Source organism: Bos grunniens, chromosome 25, assembly GCF_055505025.1.
Source record: "Bos grunniens cultivar Pamir isolate PY7600 chromosome 25, Bosgru_T2T1.0, whole genome shotgun sequence".
NCBI lineage: Eukaryota > Metazoa > Chordata > Mammalia > Artiodactyla > Bovidae > Bos > Bos grunniens.
The window spans coordinates 29,245,547-29,262,662 of record NC_141189.1 but is presented as its reverse complement, the minus strand read 5'-3'; the positions used below and the strand labels follow the sequence as shown (position 1 = coordinate 29,262,662).

The following is a 17,116-nucleotide window of genomic DNA, read 5'->3' as shown; positions in this document are numbered from 1 at the left end:
CAATCAAACACCACAAAATCTCCTGTGTCAAAGTTTGAGACTTATCTTCTAGCAAGATTTAATTTATGCAATCTCTTATGTAATTAGACATCTCACTTAAGAACAAGAACTAAATTCTAAAATTCTATAGTTCTGTCAAAGGAACCCACCATCAGCCCACCACTACCCATTTCGGTTCTATCACTGCTCTCCGGGAATACATGATGACAGACTGCTGATGCCCCAGATTCTAAAACCCAATTTTAGTGGCCCATGTAACAAGAAGAAATTACTACATGAGTACCATGCATATCAGCTTTCCATGATGATGAGAACGTGTACTAACATTTGCATGCTCTCAAGTTTACAAAATTCAGTTCCATCTACTACTTTGCTGTGAGACAGTGGAGCTCATCATTACCACGCTCATGCAAGGATTTACAAGTGAGGAAACTGAGGCTGGCAGCGGAGAAATGACTTGTCCAATGTCACCCAGATCATACGTATGGGAGCCAACTCTGACTTTCAACTTCTTGATCTGATTGCACTTTGTACTTGAATATTGTGGCACTGGTTCAATGCATTTAATGTTGGCCCTGGATAAGCCTTGGGGTTACCTTTTCGGTTTCTAAAGTCTCAACATGAATGCCTTTGGGATACCTAAAGAAAAGAAAGAAAACATGACTATCAGTAGACGAGCTAATGACAGCTAAGACCCTAAAGGACTTTTAAAACAACTTTATAGCTATAATTTCATTACATCAGTTTTATTAAGTATGCAATAAATATTACTACAAGGAAGACTGTAGAGTAAGCCTATTCCATAATATTTCAGTTTCCAAATGTTTCCCTATCTCTGCTTTTAGAATACAGCAATGTATCTGATTTCAAATTAAGTTTTTAGGACTTAGGCAGTTTCTGAAATGTCAGGCATCATATAATACAGTCAACACATTACCCCACAGTCGAATCTTGCTTCTAAATGTCACAATGCTTACTTCCTAAGTGAAGAATTTTGAAGGTCTCTTTGGATGGTCTGGGGCACACAGGGGAGGTTTGAGATGAGTAGCTCTGTGGTAAGCTGCACAGTAGCTGGCATCTGCCAAGGAGAGGGATCTGGAACCCATGGGGAGTGTGTTGCAAGGATAACATGAGAGGAAAGGAGCCTGATCAAATAATAATGGCCCTTTTCCTAGTCTGGTCAAAGTAAATTCCCAGTGTACATGCCACTGGCAGATTCTAACGAAAGAACAAAAACCCCAAAGTCAAGTGCAAATATCCATCTGTCCAATCCTGACATTCAGCTGCTAAGTTAAGAGATTCACTTGAAAATATAATTAAACTAATGGAAATACCTCCAGAAAAAAACACATACAAAATTTTGGATATTATTTCAGGAGATTCACAGGCATCCTGAAACCCACCCATGGTCTAATCCCTGCTTTAGAAAAAGCATTTGCCTTTCATTTAATCTAATTTATTTCAATATTTCTTATAAACAGCAAAAGTATGAAATTAAAAATTCTGTGTACAATGCTACTAAAGTATAGTAAAGAAGGCAGCCTAATATAATTAAATATTTTAAGCTGCATAAATTAAAAAGTTAACTTAAATGACAAGAATCTAAATAAAAATTATCCTGTTTCAAAAAAGAAAAACAAAGAGCATTCACCTGAGTATTTCCCAGGTCTTAAAGCCAAATCTTTATCATATACCTTCAAAGAACAAAAACAATACTACAATTTAGGATTCGCCAAGTTGATCATTAAAAGAAAACTGTAAAGCCTTTACAGCAGCTACCAAGAAGCAACAGCAAATAAATTAAGCAGGTATTTAACCTAAGAAACTGGGGGGAAACAGTAATAAAATGAAGCACTGCCCAAGAACATGGTATGGTCAAGTCACCAAAACCAGCAGAACATCAAAAATGAAATAAAGGCTAAAAAACTGCATTTAATTTTTTAATTCTGGGTCCCTCACAGAACCCTCATGTATAATATAAACACTTACTTCCAGCTCAAAGTCTGATATATCAGTTTTCTTTGGAACCTACGAAAACAAGTGAAAAGGTATTAATTTGTGATCATTGAAGGAAAATTCAAACTGACCAAGCACTGATTGGGAAAGACCGTATCAGTTTTAAAAGAGGCTTCATTAGAAGTGACAGTTAACATGCAAAAGAGAACAGAGAGGATGCTTGAGGTGGGAGGATTCCTCACCACTTTTCTTCATCAAAATGCTCTTTACTGGGACTTCCCTGGTGGTCCACTTTCCAATGGAGAGGACTCGGGTTTGATCCCTAGTCAGGGAAGTAAGATCCTATATGCCGAGGGGCAATTCAGCCCACACGCCACAACTAGAGAGATGCACTCAAGCTGCAACCAGAGAAGCCCGTGTGCCACAACTATGTCACCACACAGTCTAATTAATGAATTGAACATAAAAGTGAAAGTCGCTCAGTCATGTCCAACTCTTTGCAACCCCATGGAACAGTCCATGGAATTCTCCAGGCCAGAATACTGAAGTAGCCATTCTCTTCTCCAAGAGAATTAATGAATTGAAAATGCTCTTCATCACTGCTATTATTATACTGCCTTTATAGAAGAGGCAGAAGTCCTTATCCAACCAAAATATTACCTCCTGTGGTTGTATGAAGAGAATTTTAAGTAGACAGATGCATTAACACTTCTGTGAAGCTAGTCACAAAGTAAAAGGAAGGAAAGCAGGCTGTTTCAGTTACTGACTCTTTGAAACACCGATGCTTTTTACTGCAGAGAGAAATGAAAAGGACAGAAATAGCCTAACAATGGACTCTGCTCTTCCGAAGCCTTTCTGTATGAAGCACACATCAAGGCTACAATAGTTACACCACCCTTGAGCATGACTTAAAGCAAAATTACACAACAGTTTTCTTCCCTCCGGGACAGGACAAAGCACTCATTCAGTCTCAATATACCATGGTCCCCACTGCGTTAATGCTAAAGTTAGTGCTGAAATCCTGGGAACATACCTATAATAAAAAGACTATTTATGAATGTTTTTAAGAGACCAAAGAGAGCACATGCCAGAAATCATCTACCTTTCCCGAAAAAGAACAAGTGAAAATATTCAAGGCAACTGACCCAGTACATGGCTCTAAATCCAAGTTCTTGTTTTCTTCACTTTGTAATAAATCTTCTATTTTCTCTCTGAAGAATTAGAATAAAAACATGACCATCAGGATCATTAAAGAATGAAGTTGTCAATCAACAGAACCATCATACTCAAAAGCAATAGCGTATGACAATGTAAATTTGCCAAATCATAAATTTTTAGTTCAGTAAAGCTTAAAATACTTTACTTTGGCAAATTCTTGTTGTCATTGTTGTTTATTTTTTTTTTACATCTTCTTCCTCTCTCTGGTATTTTTTTTTCTGTTTATTTATTTTACTTTACAATATTGTATTGGTTTTGCCATACACTGACTTGAATCTGCTGTGGGTGTACATGTGTTCCCCAGCCTGAATTTGTCATTGTTATTAATAAGTTAGTGACAACTTCTCAAGAATTCATCGATACAAGTGATTTACATTTTTACTTTCCTAGTACAGTAGTTTTGTTGTTCAGTCACCAAGTCATGTCCAACTCTTCTCGACAACATGGACTGCAGCACTCCAGGCCTCCCTCTCCCTCACCATCTCTCAGAGTTTGCCCAAGTTCATGTCCACTGAATCAGTAATGCCATTCCACCATCTCATCCTCTGTCACCCTCTTATCCTTCTGCCTTCAATCTTTCCCAACATCAGGGTCTTTTCCAATGAGTCAGTAGCTATACTGATAACTAACTGAGCAAAACCAGATGCTCCTCCTGTGGCACATGTGCTTGTCAGAAACTTCACCACAACAGAAAAACAAACATGGATATGTTGCAATATCTGGATGGGCCTCTGCTTTCGGGGGAACAGTGGCTGTCAGGCCTGTGGTCCACACAAGAGGTCTGCGCACTTGCCAAGGCAGTCTCTGGCCTGGTGACACATTGCAATTCTGCGCACAGTACACAGAGCTCAATTTACAACTGACAGTAGATGGTTGGATGGCATCACCAACTCAATGGACATGAGTTAGAGCTAACTTTGGGAGACAGTGAAGGACAGAAAAGCCTGGCATGCTGCAGTCCATGGGGTCGCAAAGAGACAGACACAGCTTAGCGATTGAACAACAACATGTAACACAAACTCAGGTATGCCACAATTAAATCCTACCCTCACATCACACTTCTGTGTGTAGCACAAGCCTGAGATACAGGCATCAATCCTGCCCCAAGACACACGTCTCACCGCACCTCTGGTTTCAGTTTAGAACTTACACCACTTGGTCAATAAACTTCTTCTGATCGTCAGGAATTGTCACAGGACACTTTGAAGTGTTGGGAGACGTGTAGGACAGAGCACCTGCACCATTGGACTGTGAACGCTTTTCATCATACTGCTCTCTTAACTGTCTTTCTTCTTCCTGGTTTAAGTACGGAATTCCTGAACAGAATTTTTAAAAGTGTGCATTAACAGAGGTCACTGTTTATCATAAAAAATTTTGTAACAAACCACAGAGACTAAAAGACTCGGGAAAGACCATATTTGACTACAGCTCAAAAAAAAAAAAAATCCAATGGAAAAAGCAAGTGATTTTGAAACATGTATGTCTATTTTCTTCATTCCACGTGCTTGTTCATTCATTCATCTCTCAACAGGCTGTGACTTGGCATGCACACTGTGCCAGGCACTGTACCAGGCACCACTGAGCTAATGATGAACAAGGGGGATGCATCCTGCTCGCTAGTGAAGGGAACACCTTAGGACAACCAGAGAAGGCCACCGGGCAGGAGGACCCAAAAGGTGAGCATGGATCAGACATGCAAGAGCTGGGGGAAGGGTATTTCAGGCAGGGAACAGGCATAAATGCCTAAAGGACAGAAACGCTTGGACTGTTCCACAAACAGTTCCAGAAGAAGGAAGCTGTAAGCAGGAAAACGGAGTAATGTCAGGCTGGACAGAATGGGGCAAGATTACACGGGCCCTTAGCAGCCACAGTAAGAATTTACTTATTCTAGGAACAACAGGATACTATTGGAAGGTTTTAAGCACAATAATCACATTATCTGCTCCATATTTTCATGTGCTTTTTAAAAAATATTTATTTATTCATTTTTGGCTGCACTGGGTCTTCGCTGCTGCACACGGGCTCTCCCCAGTGGTGGACAGCAGGGGCTACTCTCTAGCTGCAGCGCACACAGGCTCTAGAGCTCACTCAGGTTCAGTAGTTGTGAGGTGCCCGCTAGCTGCCCTACTGCATACGGAATCTCCCTGGACCAGGGATCAAACCCATGTGCATTGCAAGACGGATTCTTAACCACTAGAACACCACGGAAGCCCTGCTCCATGTTTTTAAAAGACCATCTGGACTCCTATGAGAATTGAAGTAGGGAGGTCAGCCAGAAGGAACTGTCCACTGTGGTTGTCCAGGCAGGAGATAACCGCTTAGATCAGAGATCAGTACACCTGTCCTTAAAGGGACAAACAATAAACATTTTAGGCTTATGGGCCATATGGAGATCTCTGTGGCAACATGAGATGTCAACATCTTTCTAACATGAAAACAGCCATACACAGTGGGTAAATAAATGGACATGGTTGTCCCAATAAAGCCAAAAGCTACCTCCTGGATATATTAAATCATCTAGGGATATACATATAAGTGAAGAGCTACAAATAAAAGCCTAAAGTTCAGGAGAAAGGTATTGAGATACAAATTTGGGTGTCATCAGGATGAAAGGGGGCATTACAAGTCATGGGACAGTTAACGAACTGTGGAACAAATGATGAAGTTAGAAAAATCATCATTTGTCAGCAACAATAATTGTCTCAAGCAAGACTCATCAGATTAGATCAGTCGCTCAGTCGTGTCCGACTCTTTGCAACCCCATGAATCGCAGCACGCCAGGACTCCCTGTCCATCACCAACTCCCGGAGTTCACTCAGACTCACGTCCATCAAGTCAGTGATGCCATCCAGCCATCTCATCCTCTGTTGTCCCCTTCTCCTCCTACCCCCAATCCCTCCCAGCATCAGAGTCTTTTCCAATGAGTCAACTCTTCGCATGAGGTGGCCAAAGTATTGGAGTTTCAGCTTTAGCAACAGTCCTTCCAAAGAACACCCAGGACTGATCTCCTTTAGAATGGACTGGTTGGATCTCCTTGCAGTCCAAGGGACTCTCAGAGTCTGCATCAGAGTCTTTTCCAATGAGTCAACTCTTCGCATGAGGTGGCCAAAGTACTGGAGTTTCAGCTTTAACATCATTCCTTCCAAAGAAATCCCAGGGCTGATCTCCTTCAGAATGGACTGGTTGGATCTCCTTGCAGTCCAAGGGACTCTCAAGAGTCTTCTCCAACACCACAGTTCAAAAGCATCAATTCTTCGGTGCTCAGCCTTCTTCACAGTCCAACTCTCACATCCATACATGACCACAGGAAAAACCATAGCCTTGACTAGATGAACCTTTGTTGGCAAAGTAATGTCTCTGCTTTTGAATATGCTATCTAGGTTGGTCATAACTTTCCTTCCAAGGAGTAAGCGTCTTTTAATTTCATGGCTGCAGTCACCATCTGCAGTATTTTGGAGCCCAGAAAAATAAACTCTGACACTGTTTCCACTGTTTCCCCATCTATTTCCCATGAAGTGATGGGACCAGATGCCATGATCTTCGTTTTCTGAATGTTGAGCTTTAAGCCAACTTTTTCACTCTCCACTTTCACTTTCATCAAGAGGCTTTTGAGTTCTTCTTCACTTTCTGCCATAAGGGTGGTGTCATTTGCACATCTGAAGTTATTGATATTTCTCCCAGCAATCTTGATTCCAGCTTGTGTTTCTCCCAGCCCAGCATTTCTCATGATGTACTCCACATACAAGTTAAATAAACAGGGTGACAATATACAGCCTTGACGAACTCCTTTTCCTATTTGGAACCAGTCTGTTGTTCCATGTCCAGTTCTAACTGTTGCTTCCTGACCTGCATACAAATTTCTCAAGAGGTAGATCAGGTGGTCTGGTATTCCCATCTCTCTCAGAAGTTTCCACAGGTTATTGTGATCCACACAGTCAAAGGCTTTGGCATAGTCAATAAAGCAGAAATAGATGCTTTTCTGGAACTCTCTTGCTTTTTCCATGATCCAGTGGATGTTGGCAATTTGATCTCTGGTTCCTCTGCCTTTTCTAAAACCAGCTTGAACATCAGGAAGTTCACGGTTCACATATTGCTGAAGCCTGGCTTGGAGAATTTTGAGCATTATTTTACTAGCGTGTGAGATGAGTGCAATTGTGAAGTACTTTGAGCATTCTTTCGCATTGCCTTTCTTTGGGATTGGAATGAAAACTGACCTTTTCCAGTCCTGTGGCTACTGCTGAGTTTTCCAAATCTTCTGGCATATTGAGTGTAGCACTTTCACAGCATCATCTTTCAGGATTTGGAATAGCTCCACTGGAATTCCATCACCTCCACTAGCTTTGTTCGTAGTGATGCTTTCTAAGGCCCACTTGACTTCACATTCCAGGATGTCTGGCTCTAGGTCAGTGATCACACCATCGTGATTATCTGGGTCATGAAGATCTTTTTTGTACAGTTCTTCTGTGTATTCTTGCCATCTCTTCTTAATATCTTCTGCTTCTGTTAGGTCCATACCATTTCTGTCCTTTATCGAGCCCATCTTTGCATGAAATGTTCCTTTGGTATCTCTGATTTTCTTGAAGAGATCCCTAGTCTTTCCCATTCTGTTGATTTCCTGTATTTCTTTGCATTGATCGCTGAAGAAGGCTTTCTTATCTCTTCTTGCTATTCTTTGGAACTCCGCATTCAGATGCTTATATCTTTCCTTTTCTCCTTTGCTTTTCGCTTCTCTTCTTTTCACAGCTATTTGTAAGGCCTCCCCAGACAGCCATTTTGCTTTTTTGCATTTCTTTTCTATGGGAATGGTCTTGATCCCTGTCTCCTGTACAATGTCACGAACCTCATTCCATAGTTCATCAGGCACTCTATCTATCAGATCTAGGCCCTTAAATCTATTTCTCACTTCCACTGTATAATCATAGGGGATTTGATTTAGGTCATACCTGAATGGTCTAGTGGTTTTCCCTACTTTCTTCAATTTCAGTCTGAATTTGGCAATAAGGAGTTCATGGTCTGAGCCACAGTGAGCTCCTGGTCTTGTTTCTGCTGACTGTATAGAGCTTCTCCATCTTTGGCTGCAAAGAATATAATCAATCTGATTTCGGTGTTGACCATCTGGTGATGTCCATGTATAGAGTCTTCTCTTGTGTTGTTGGAAGAGGGTGTTTGTTATGACTAGTGCATTTTCTTGGCAAAACTCTATTAGTCTTTGCCCTGCTTCATTCCGTATTCCAAGGCCAAATTTGCCTGTTACTCCTAATTGAAGAAGTCTGATCAACATTACAAACACCAAAAGCTGCACAACAATATGCATGTACTTAATACCAGCCAACTGTATACTTAGAAATGGTTAACAGATGATGTACGTGTGTTTTGCTAAAAGTAAAAAGAAAAGCTATAATCATCGGTAACTCGGCTCACTGGTGCCACATTCTCCTGATATGATGTACTGAGCAGCACACATCTGCAGTATCTCTGCCCGAGACAAATGGATGCCTGTAGACTTGGCTGAGGAAACATCAAAAAAGTCCCAATTGAGGGGCATGCCACAAACTAGCCTCCGCTACAAAATATTGTCAAGGTACTGAAATCAAAGACAGACTGAGAAATTGTTCTGGATTGTAAAAGAGCAGAGAGATACAACAGCTTAAGTGTAGCATGTGAGCCCAGACTGAATCTGGATGGGGAGTAGTTGTTTTTCTCTTTTAATCTAAGTAGCAAAACTTATATACATTAGGTTTGTAAATGAGGTAACAGTACTGAAGCAACATCCATTTCCTAATTTGGATTACTGTCCTGTATAAAAGAAGGTACTTGTTTTTAGGAAAATGCACATTGAAGTAGTTAAGAATAAAGAAACGTTATGTCTGGAACTTACTCGAAAATGGTTTGGGGGGAAAAATTATACACACGCATGTAATTCGAGAAAGGACAACAAGGCAAACAGTATAATGCCAACATTCAGGAAACTGGAAGGCAGGTAGGTATTTTGGCAACATTTATAAAGCCTGAGATTATTTCAAAATAAGAATTTAATAATAAAAAGTAAATGAAACCATGGAATGTATGAGACTAACATTGAAGCCAGGTGAGACGAAAAAGAGTCAGTCAGAATGCGGAGGAGTCCAGAGGGAGGCAGGAGGAAAAGCACAGAACGAAGAGTCTGAAAGCCAGGGGAGAGCGTCAGGGGAGAAGGGTGCAACATCGGCCCGGTCAAATTCCGCCACAGGCGGAGTGAGGACAAAAAAGGATCCACAAGGTGTGAGATCCTGGCATATGACCCAACCTCAAGTCCAAGGAGGGCTGAGGACAGCAGACCGGCTCTGGCGGGTGAAGAGAAAACCAGAGGGGAAAAGTCGGGAACAGCGAGAGCAAACACCCCATTCAAGATGCCTTCCTTCGAGTGGGAGCATCACAGGCCAGAAGGGACGCTGGGGATGTGGAGTCAAGTGAGGAGGATGGGTTTGCTTTGCTTAGAGTTATTCTGAGATAGAGATATTCCCACAGGCGTGATTCATCTTCACGTGCCACCTATTCCTTTGGTGGTCGGGTGAAATCTACAGGCCCTTCCTCAAAATGATGTTTTCCAATGCATAAAATAAAATACACAAGATTATAAAGAAAAGTAGTTATACTGAAATAGTTACCAAGAACTTTTTTTTATATCTATGATATAGTAATATAAGATACCAGCTTCCTGGTCAACATATGAAATTAAGAAGACCTAACGGCAGGGACTTCCCCACCGGTCCTAAGGCTCTGTGCTCCCAATGCAGGGGGCCCGGGTTCAACCCTTAGTCAGGGAACTAGATCTGGCATGCCATAGCTGAGTTCACATGCTGCAATGAAGATCGAAGAGTCCAAGTGCTGCACTAAGATGTGGTGCAGCCAAATAAGTAAATTAAATACATAAATTTTTTTAAAGACCTAATGGCAGGTGAAATAACTATGATAATTTCAAAGTACTGATGAGGGCAAACAATATTCAAGATATCTACCAAAATGAAAATGCCATTTGAAGATACCTAGGATTTCACTTGAGGACAAACTTCCTGCTACTGCTAATGTGGCTGGGTTGTTACCTACATTCCTAACAGAAGAAATGAACAAATTCAGTTAAAGGTTAGACAAAATATAGATGTCAACTCCTCACCGCCTTCCCCAGATTCACAGACTCTGGAACTCTATCTATGGCAGGAAAGCGGCCCATGGACTAGATTAAGGAGCTCTGCAATAAAAGAATGTTTACAAAGGTTGATGGTATGATCAGCAGAGAAGGGAAAATATCCAGCAGACAGAAGGGCAAACCTGAAGAGCCAGTGCCTGACACAGAGGGAGGGACTAGCCTTCTAAAGACACCTGTGAAAAGGCCGGGCCCAGGCTCGGCGGGAAGACCTGTGGGTCTGGTGGTAAGAACACAAACTGGCTCTTGCCTGCTGGCTTCTATTTTCATTGAGGCATGACCAGCAGCTGAGAGGGAGGCCCGGAGAGAGATGGTAAAAATACTGATATTGTAGAAAGTCGGAAAGGGAATTTCTAAGTCAGAAAAGCAGGATTTCTGAGCATGATGGAGTCCTTACTTGATGCTAGTGCTCATAAATTTAAAGCGACAAATGAGCTCAGGTATGTCCCATTCTACTATAATACGCAGATGCTCAGGAAGAAAGAAAGTGAACGATCAGAACCAACTAAGGCTGGGACTTACCTACTGCTGCTGCTAAGTCGCTTCAGTCATGTCCGACTCTGTGCGACCCCATAGACAGCAGCCCACCAGGCTCCCCCGTCCCTAGGACTTAGCTAGACGAGTTCAATATGTGGAGAGGAGCAAGGGGAAGAAGAAAGGATAATAATGGACCAGGTGGACAAGGAGAGAAGTCTAGACCAGAGAGTAGAAGGTAACTGACAGTGAGAAAGCAACGGAGATCAACCAACTGCTGAAATGAGGTAGCCAAGTGGATGTGAAGGACGAGAGGAGGCGCTGTCAAGGAGAAATGATGGAGGCGGGCACAGTGCCCGCTGATAAGACCCATGATGCCACTAAAGGAGTGGACAGCTAAGGGGAGGCAGAAGCGAGGACTGCTGACCACCCGGGACCAGACGTGACAGAGCTTTTGCAGGTGCTCTGTGTGGATGCTGGAGTCATCTGACAGGAGGAGAGAGATAGGAATAGAGAGCAAGATGAGCCAAAGTCTAGGCTTCTGGTGAAGGCCATGCCCAGGACGTCAGCAGAAGGGGGACGGCGGAGCTGGTTACACAGCCCTGGTAAGAGCCGTGGCTCCTGTGAAGAACTCAGATGGACTGAAGGTGGCGGGCCTACTGCCCGGCTGCACAAGCAGAGCTGAAACCATCTGTGCTTGGGAGAATGGTGACCGCAGTCACCTGGTTTCACTTCAGACAAGGAAGTCAGAGGTACTTCCAAGGAGACTGCCAGAAAGAAAGGTTCTGGCATGCACAAACCCTAGAGTGGAAAGATTTAATAAGGAAGAGAAGTGAAGGTCTGGGTCAGATTTAAAGCACAGGGATAAGAGCCTCAGTAATAACAGATGGCCTGGGAGCCCTGATGGAGTTGTGACTAAAATACTCCAAGGTCTGAGTACAAAACTAGAAAATGAAGCATCCTCCTATTTAGCTGTTTCTCTCCTTCTATGAAAATAAAATCCTCAGGCTGGAAAACACATTCATAGGAATCTGGTTAAAGCAGTTCCTTCAAAACATTTCTGCGATAAGACTTCCCAGATGGTCCAGTGGTTAAGACTCCATGCTTCCAATGCAGGGGGCACAAGTTCGATCCCTGGTCAGGGAACTAAGATCCCACATGCCACACAGTGCACCAAAAAAAAAACTGCACACATTCCATCATAGTGCTCTAATTACATGTGGACTTTGTATTTTATAGTGGCTTTCAGAGTCAAGCATGAGCCACAGGAAATAAAATTACTTTGTTATACCCAAATTGTGTTATCCAGTGGGTTTACCCACCAGGTTAAGCAGTTTGGATTCAAAATTTTTTTAGCATTTCCAAAAATCAAAATCATCAGTAGATATGAAGACGCAGCACCACTGAAGCAATTAACAAACAACATGACATGGTCCTAAAGACCCTACAAGGAGATCATGCTGAGGGAGAGAGATTGTAGTTGAAGTCTATGTTCTAGAACCTTTGCTGAGAAATATCTCCTTCCCTACCTCACTCAGTAACACATCCACCATGGGAAAGAACATAGTTTACAAGAATAATTAAGTGAAAAGTAGTTACTGACCTTAGAGCAGCAGGCATTTAATACTGCTGGGACCAAGACAGGCTTAGAGGCTTTCCCAGGCACTTTCCAGGAAATAAATGAATGGAGGAAAAAAAGCCACTCTGACGTGCTTGAACATCCAGGGTTCATTAATTAAATATTTAACAATCACCTCTCTGAGGGATCGTGCCCTATGCTGGGGATAAGGACTAGGACTTGGTCTCCCCACCCCGCCAGGTTGCTGGTCAGCACATCACACCAGCAAGTTAGCCGTCAGAACTGAATTTTTTCCTCCAAAGACCATCACAGTGTTACTGAAACATGGCTGTTTTTGAAAATGCGACACTGCAGCACTTGTCTCAGTGAAAGATAACAGAGACACATACCCCACAGGGAGTCTGCCAGACGACTGAGTCATACCAGTAACAGCACAAGCTCCACTCAATGAATCTGGGGACTCAAGAGGCCTCATTAGAGCTAAATGAGGCAGCAGCTCCTCTCCTGTGCCATTCATGCTTGACCAGGCCTTCAATAGTGGGGCACAATAAAAACTTTAATGGCTGCATAGGCTGGAATGGAAATCCGAGACTCTGTCTCAGATAGTACGCACAGAAAGATAATTCTCAACCGAATCCAGATTTACAAGCTCTGAAGAGAGGTCACATGTAATCTTACCGTTGCGAAAAACTTTATTAAAATCAAATCCTTGGCTTGCTAGAAAGTCAATGCTTGAGCTCTGAAACAAGAGTAAATAGAACATGCATTTCAGTGATGTTCATGGCAGGTGTGTGAACAGAAGCAGAGAAATAACTCTGGGGAGTAAATGAAGGCAACCAGGCAAGGGGGCAGCATGCCACGGGTCAGAGGACAAGGGGTTTCTACTCCACGGCTGCTGAACTGTCCATTCATTCACTTCAACTATCTGGGCTTCTCTCCTATAGTTTATGAGAGAAATATCCTTTGTTACCCAACATTTAAGAAAATTTTACTTGGTGAACTTATATTCTCCCAACAGGAGGAAACTCCTGAATAAAAGTTAAATGTATTTCTATTATCTCACCCCAGGTTCAAGTTTAAGGGAACAAATGTGCAAATTATAAGGTATCAATATTCACTTCAACTTAGATTCTAGAAGCCCAAAATCTTAATTGGATGTTCTTTACATTCAACATCATAATACAGAAAAATTCCCAGTAAAGAGACTTATTAAACACATATTTCAAAGTCAAAATATAAAAGTAAAGGTAGCAAAAATATCAAGTAACAATACACAAGAATGGGAAAAATTTCACAAAGTCCTTACTCAACTGACTGAAGAGTGGAAAACATCACTGAGCTTCTCTAATTTTATTCTTGTTTTAAGTCAGGACAGCCTTGTCTAACTCAATGAAACTATGAGCCATGCTGTAAAGGGCCACCCAAGACGCAAGGGTCATGGTGGAGAGTTCTTCACTGGAGAAGGGAATGGCAAACCACTCCAATTTCTTGCCTTGAGAACCCCATGAGCAGTATGAAAAGGGAGAAAGATATATGACACTGAAAAAATGAAATTCCCAGGTTGGTAGGTGTCCAACATGCTACTTAAGAGGAGTAGAGAAATAACTCCAGAAAGAATGAAGAGACTGAGACAAAGAGAAAACAATGCCCAGCTGCAGATGTGACTGGTGATGGAAGTAAAGTCTGATGCTGTAAAGAGCAATATGGCATAGGAATCTGGACTGTTAGGGCCATGAATTAAGGTAAATTAGAAGTGGTCAAACAGGAAACAGCAAGAGTAAACTAAAGAGCCTCCTGATGAAAGTGAATGAAGAAAGTGAAAAAGCTGGTTTAAAACTCAACAGTCAAAAAATGAAGATCATGGCATGATCTTTTGGCCTCCAAAATCACTGCAGATGGTGACTGCAGCCATGATATTAAAAGACACTTGCTCCTTGGAAGAAAAGCTATGATTAATCTAGACAGCAAATTAAACGGCAGAGACGTTACTTTGCCAACAAAGGTCCATCCAGTCAAAGCTATGGTTTTTCCGGTAATCAGGTATGGATGTAAGAGTTGGACTATAAAGAAAGCTGAGTGCCAAAGAATTGATGCTTTTGAACTGTGGTGCTGGAGAAGACTCTTGAGAGTCCCTTGGACAGCAAGTCCAAGGGAGATCCAACCAGTCCATCTGAAAGGAAATCAGTCCTGAATATTCATTGGAAGGACTGATGCTGAAGCTGAAACTCCAATGCTTTGGCTACCTGATAACAAAGAATTGACTCATTGGAAAAGACCCTGATGCTGGGAAAGACTGAAGGCAGGAAGAGAAGGGGACAACAGAGGATGAGATGGTTAGATGGCATCACGACTCGATGGACATGAGTTTGAGCAAGCTCCGTGATTTGGTGATGGACAGGGAAGCCTGGCGTGCTGCAGTCGATGGGGTCTCAAAGAGTCGGACATAACTGAGCAACTGAAGTAACTAAATTCAGAACAGTTAAATCTGACCCCTTATAGAGCGACCCTTCCTGAGCCATACTTGATGTTACACCATCAGTCTAGACTGAGGATGCTCTCCTAGTTCCAGTAAGCTCATTACCATATTCACTTTAGAGATGCTGCTGAAGACAACGTCTTCTACATTAATGACTTCTTTATGATAACAGAGGGCTTCCCTGATGGCTTAGATGATAAAGAATCTGCCTGCAATTAAGGAGACCTGGGTTCAATCCCTGGGTCGGGAAGATCCCCTGGAAGAGGGCACAGCAACCCATTCCAGTATTCTTGCCTGGAGAATTCCATGCACAGAGGAGTCTGGTGGGCTTCAGTCCATGGAGTCACAAAGAATCAGACATGACTGAGCAACTAATACGATGATAACAGAAAGGGAAATGTCTTAGGGTCTCTAATCTGAGGAAAGCTGAACTGGTCCTGAGTCCTGGTCCGTTTTGATCCTTTGGGCCGCAGAACTGATGGTGTGTTTCCCCCTTGTCTTGCCTGGTAGGAATCTCAGAGACAAGCTTCTGAGGTAGGCCAAAAGTAAGACTTTCTTTGGCATGAATTCTGTGTTCTAATCATAACACAGTAATCACACCCTCATTTTTCTTTTCTTCCAATTTTTCACTTACTTATTTTTAATCTTAGGTTAAAAGGTTTTATATATTGTATATACTTTTATGTACTTTATGTATCTTTATTACCTGACACAAGTTCTTTTAAAATATGAGCAACTTAATCAAATATACATAGGTATGTGCACGCGCGCACACACACACATACACACACACACACACACACACACACAGATACAGGCACATCATTTTCTATCTGTCCAGGTTTTCTGTGGTGTGAAGTAAGCAACCATTTCCCCTATATATTCCCTTTTCATCCTGTTCTGAAATAAGACCAAATGCCTTCTGACTTAGGCCACAAGCCCCTCTACCTTCCATGCCTGAGTATTCTTATAACTCTGCTCCCCTAATACCCATCACTGACAGAGACACCAAAAGATGGGTTATGGAAAGGCATTTTTACTCCTCCTGTCACTAGACTCCAAAATATCCTAACTTTCTTCTTTAAAAATCAGAGTCAGAGATCACGTATCCCCTTTTTGAAGCTATTTATTTTTTACTCAAATAATACTCTTTAGACTGCACCAAAAAATCTACTCTGTGCAACTGAACTTCAAGCCTTTTAAAATGGTAAATTTTAGGTTATAGATTTTTTTTTACCATAATAAAGAAAAAACACTTCAAACCAAAAAACTTTATTTGTAATATACTAAACACTATCTTTGGTCTGTCCTAAATGTACCATTTTCAAGATTCAAAAGATAAGCATAGATATTAGGGGGGACAATTTGAGGCATCTATCAAAATTTTAAATCTGAAAGTTCTATGACTCATTAATTCCCCTCCTGGGAAAGCTATCCGATAAAAACATTCCTGGAGTTTAACCTGAAACTTAGTCTCTAAGTCTCTCTAGACAACCTAGAAAGGTGGGATGGGGTGGGGGAGGGAGGTTCAAGAGGGAGTGGATATATGTACACTATGACTAATCCATGTTATTGTACAGCAGAAACCAATACAACATTGTAAAGCAACTATCGTCCGATTAAAAATAAATTTTAAAAATAGCTTAAAAAACATATGTTGATTCAGCCAAAAAAAAAAAAATTCCTATATACAACCAAGACACATGCACATGGACACTGACTACAGCACTGTTTAAAATAGGGAGCCACTGGAAAACTTTCCAATTCCAATTAGATCAATTATAATACATCTGTATTATGAAATATGAACTGTGTTAAATGGAAAATGCAAGTTATATAAAATATGAATGTTATGACTGCGTATATTAAAGGAAAAACCCAAAATTGTGTTTGTGTGTGTGTGTGTGTGTATACATACGTAGACACAGCAGTATACGTATATATGGCACAAAAGGAGTGAAACGGGGAAAGAAGCGGCATGGGGGAAGAGAGGCTATTTACAAAAAAGAAACATGTTTTACTCTATAGACAGCTGCAGTGTCTTGACTTTTCACGACCATGTATGTATTTTCCTCCATGAACTCAACTACAGATGTTCAGCCAGAAAAAAGAACAGAAGAAAAAGGAAGTGAAGACAATGTAGATGCTTTGCAATTCACCTGGATGGGCACATGCTCCAGGAGTGTGCATGGCTCACAGGAGGTCCATTCCTCCACATCCTGCCTAGTGT

The 17,116-nt window shown here is 41.6% G+C and overlaps 1 protein-coding gene across 16 annotated transcripts in view; it reads right to left on the bottom strand.

The window, feature by feature from the left end:
* Positions 1–17,116, bottom strand: part of PARN (poly(A)-specific ribonuclease) — a 179,435-nt gene that overhangs the window by 155,221 nt on the left and 7,098 nt on the right. For all 16 annotated transcript variants that reach the window (XR_015154689.1, XR_015154690.1, XM_086375670.1 and 13 more), the window contains 5 exons: positions 13,089–13,149; positions 4,325–4,490; positions 3,102–3,167; positions 1,990–2,028; positions 597–639 (listed from right to left, as the gene is read on the bottom strand). Coding sequence is in view for 14 of the 16 variants with exons in the window: in XM_086375670.1 (XP_086231796.1) it covers positions 597–639; positions 1,990–2,028; positions 3,102–3,167; positions 4,325–4,490; positions 13,089–13,149 (375 nt within the window). In the remaining 2 variants the exon portion in view is untranslated. The remainder of the gene's footprint in view (positions 1–596; positions 640–1,989; positions 2,029–3,101; positions 3,168–4,324; positions 4,491–13,088; positions 13,150–17,116) is intronic.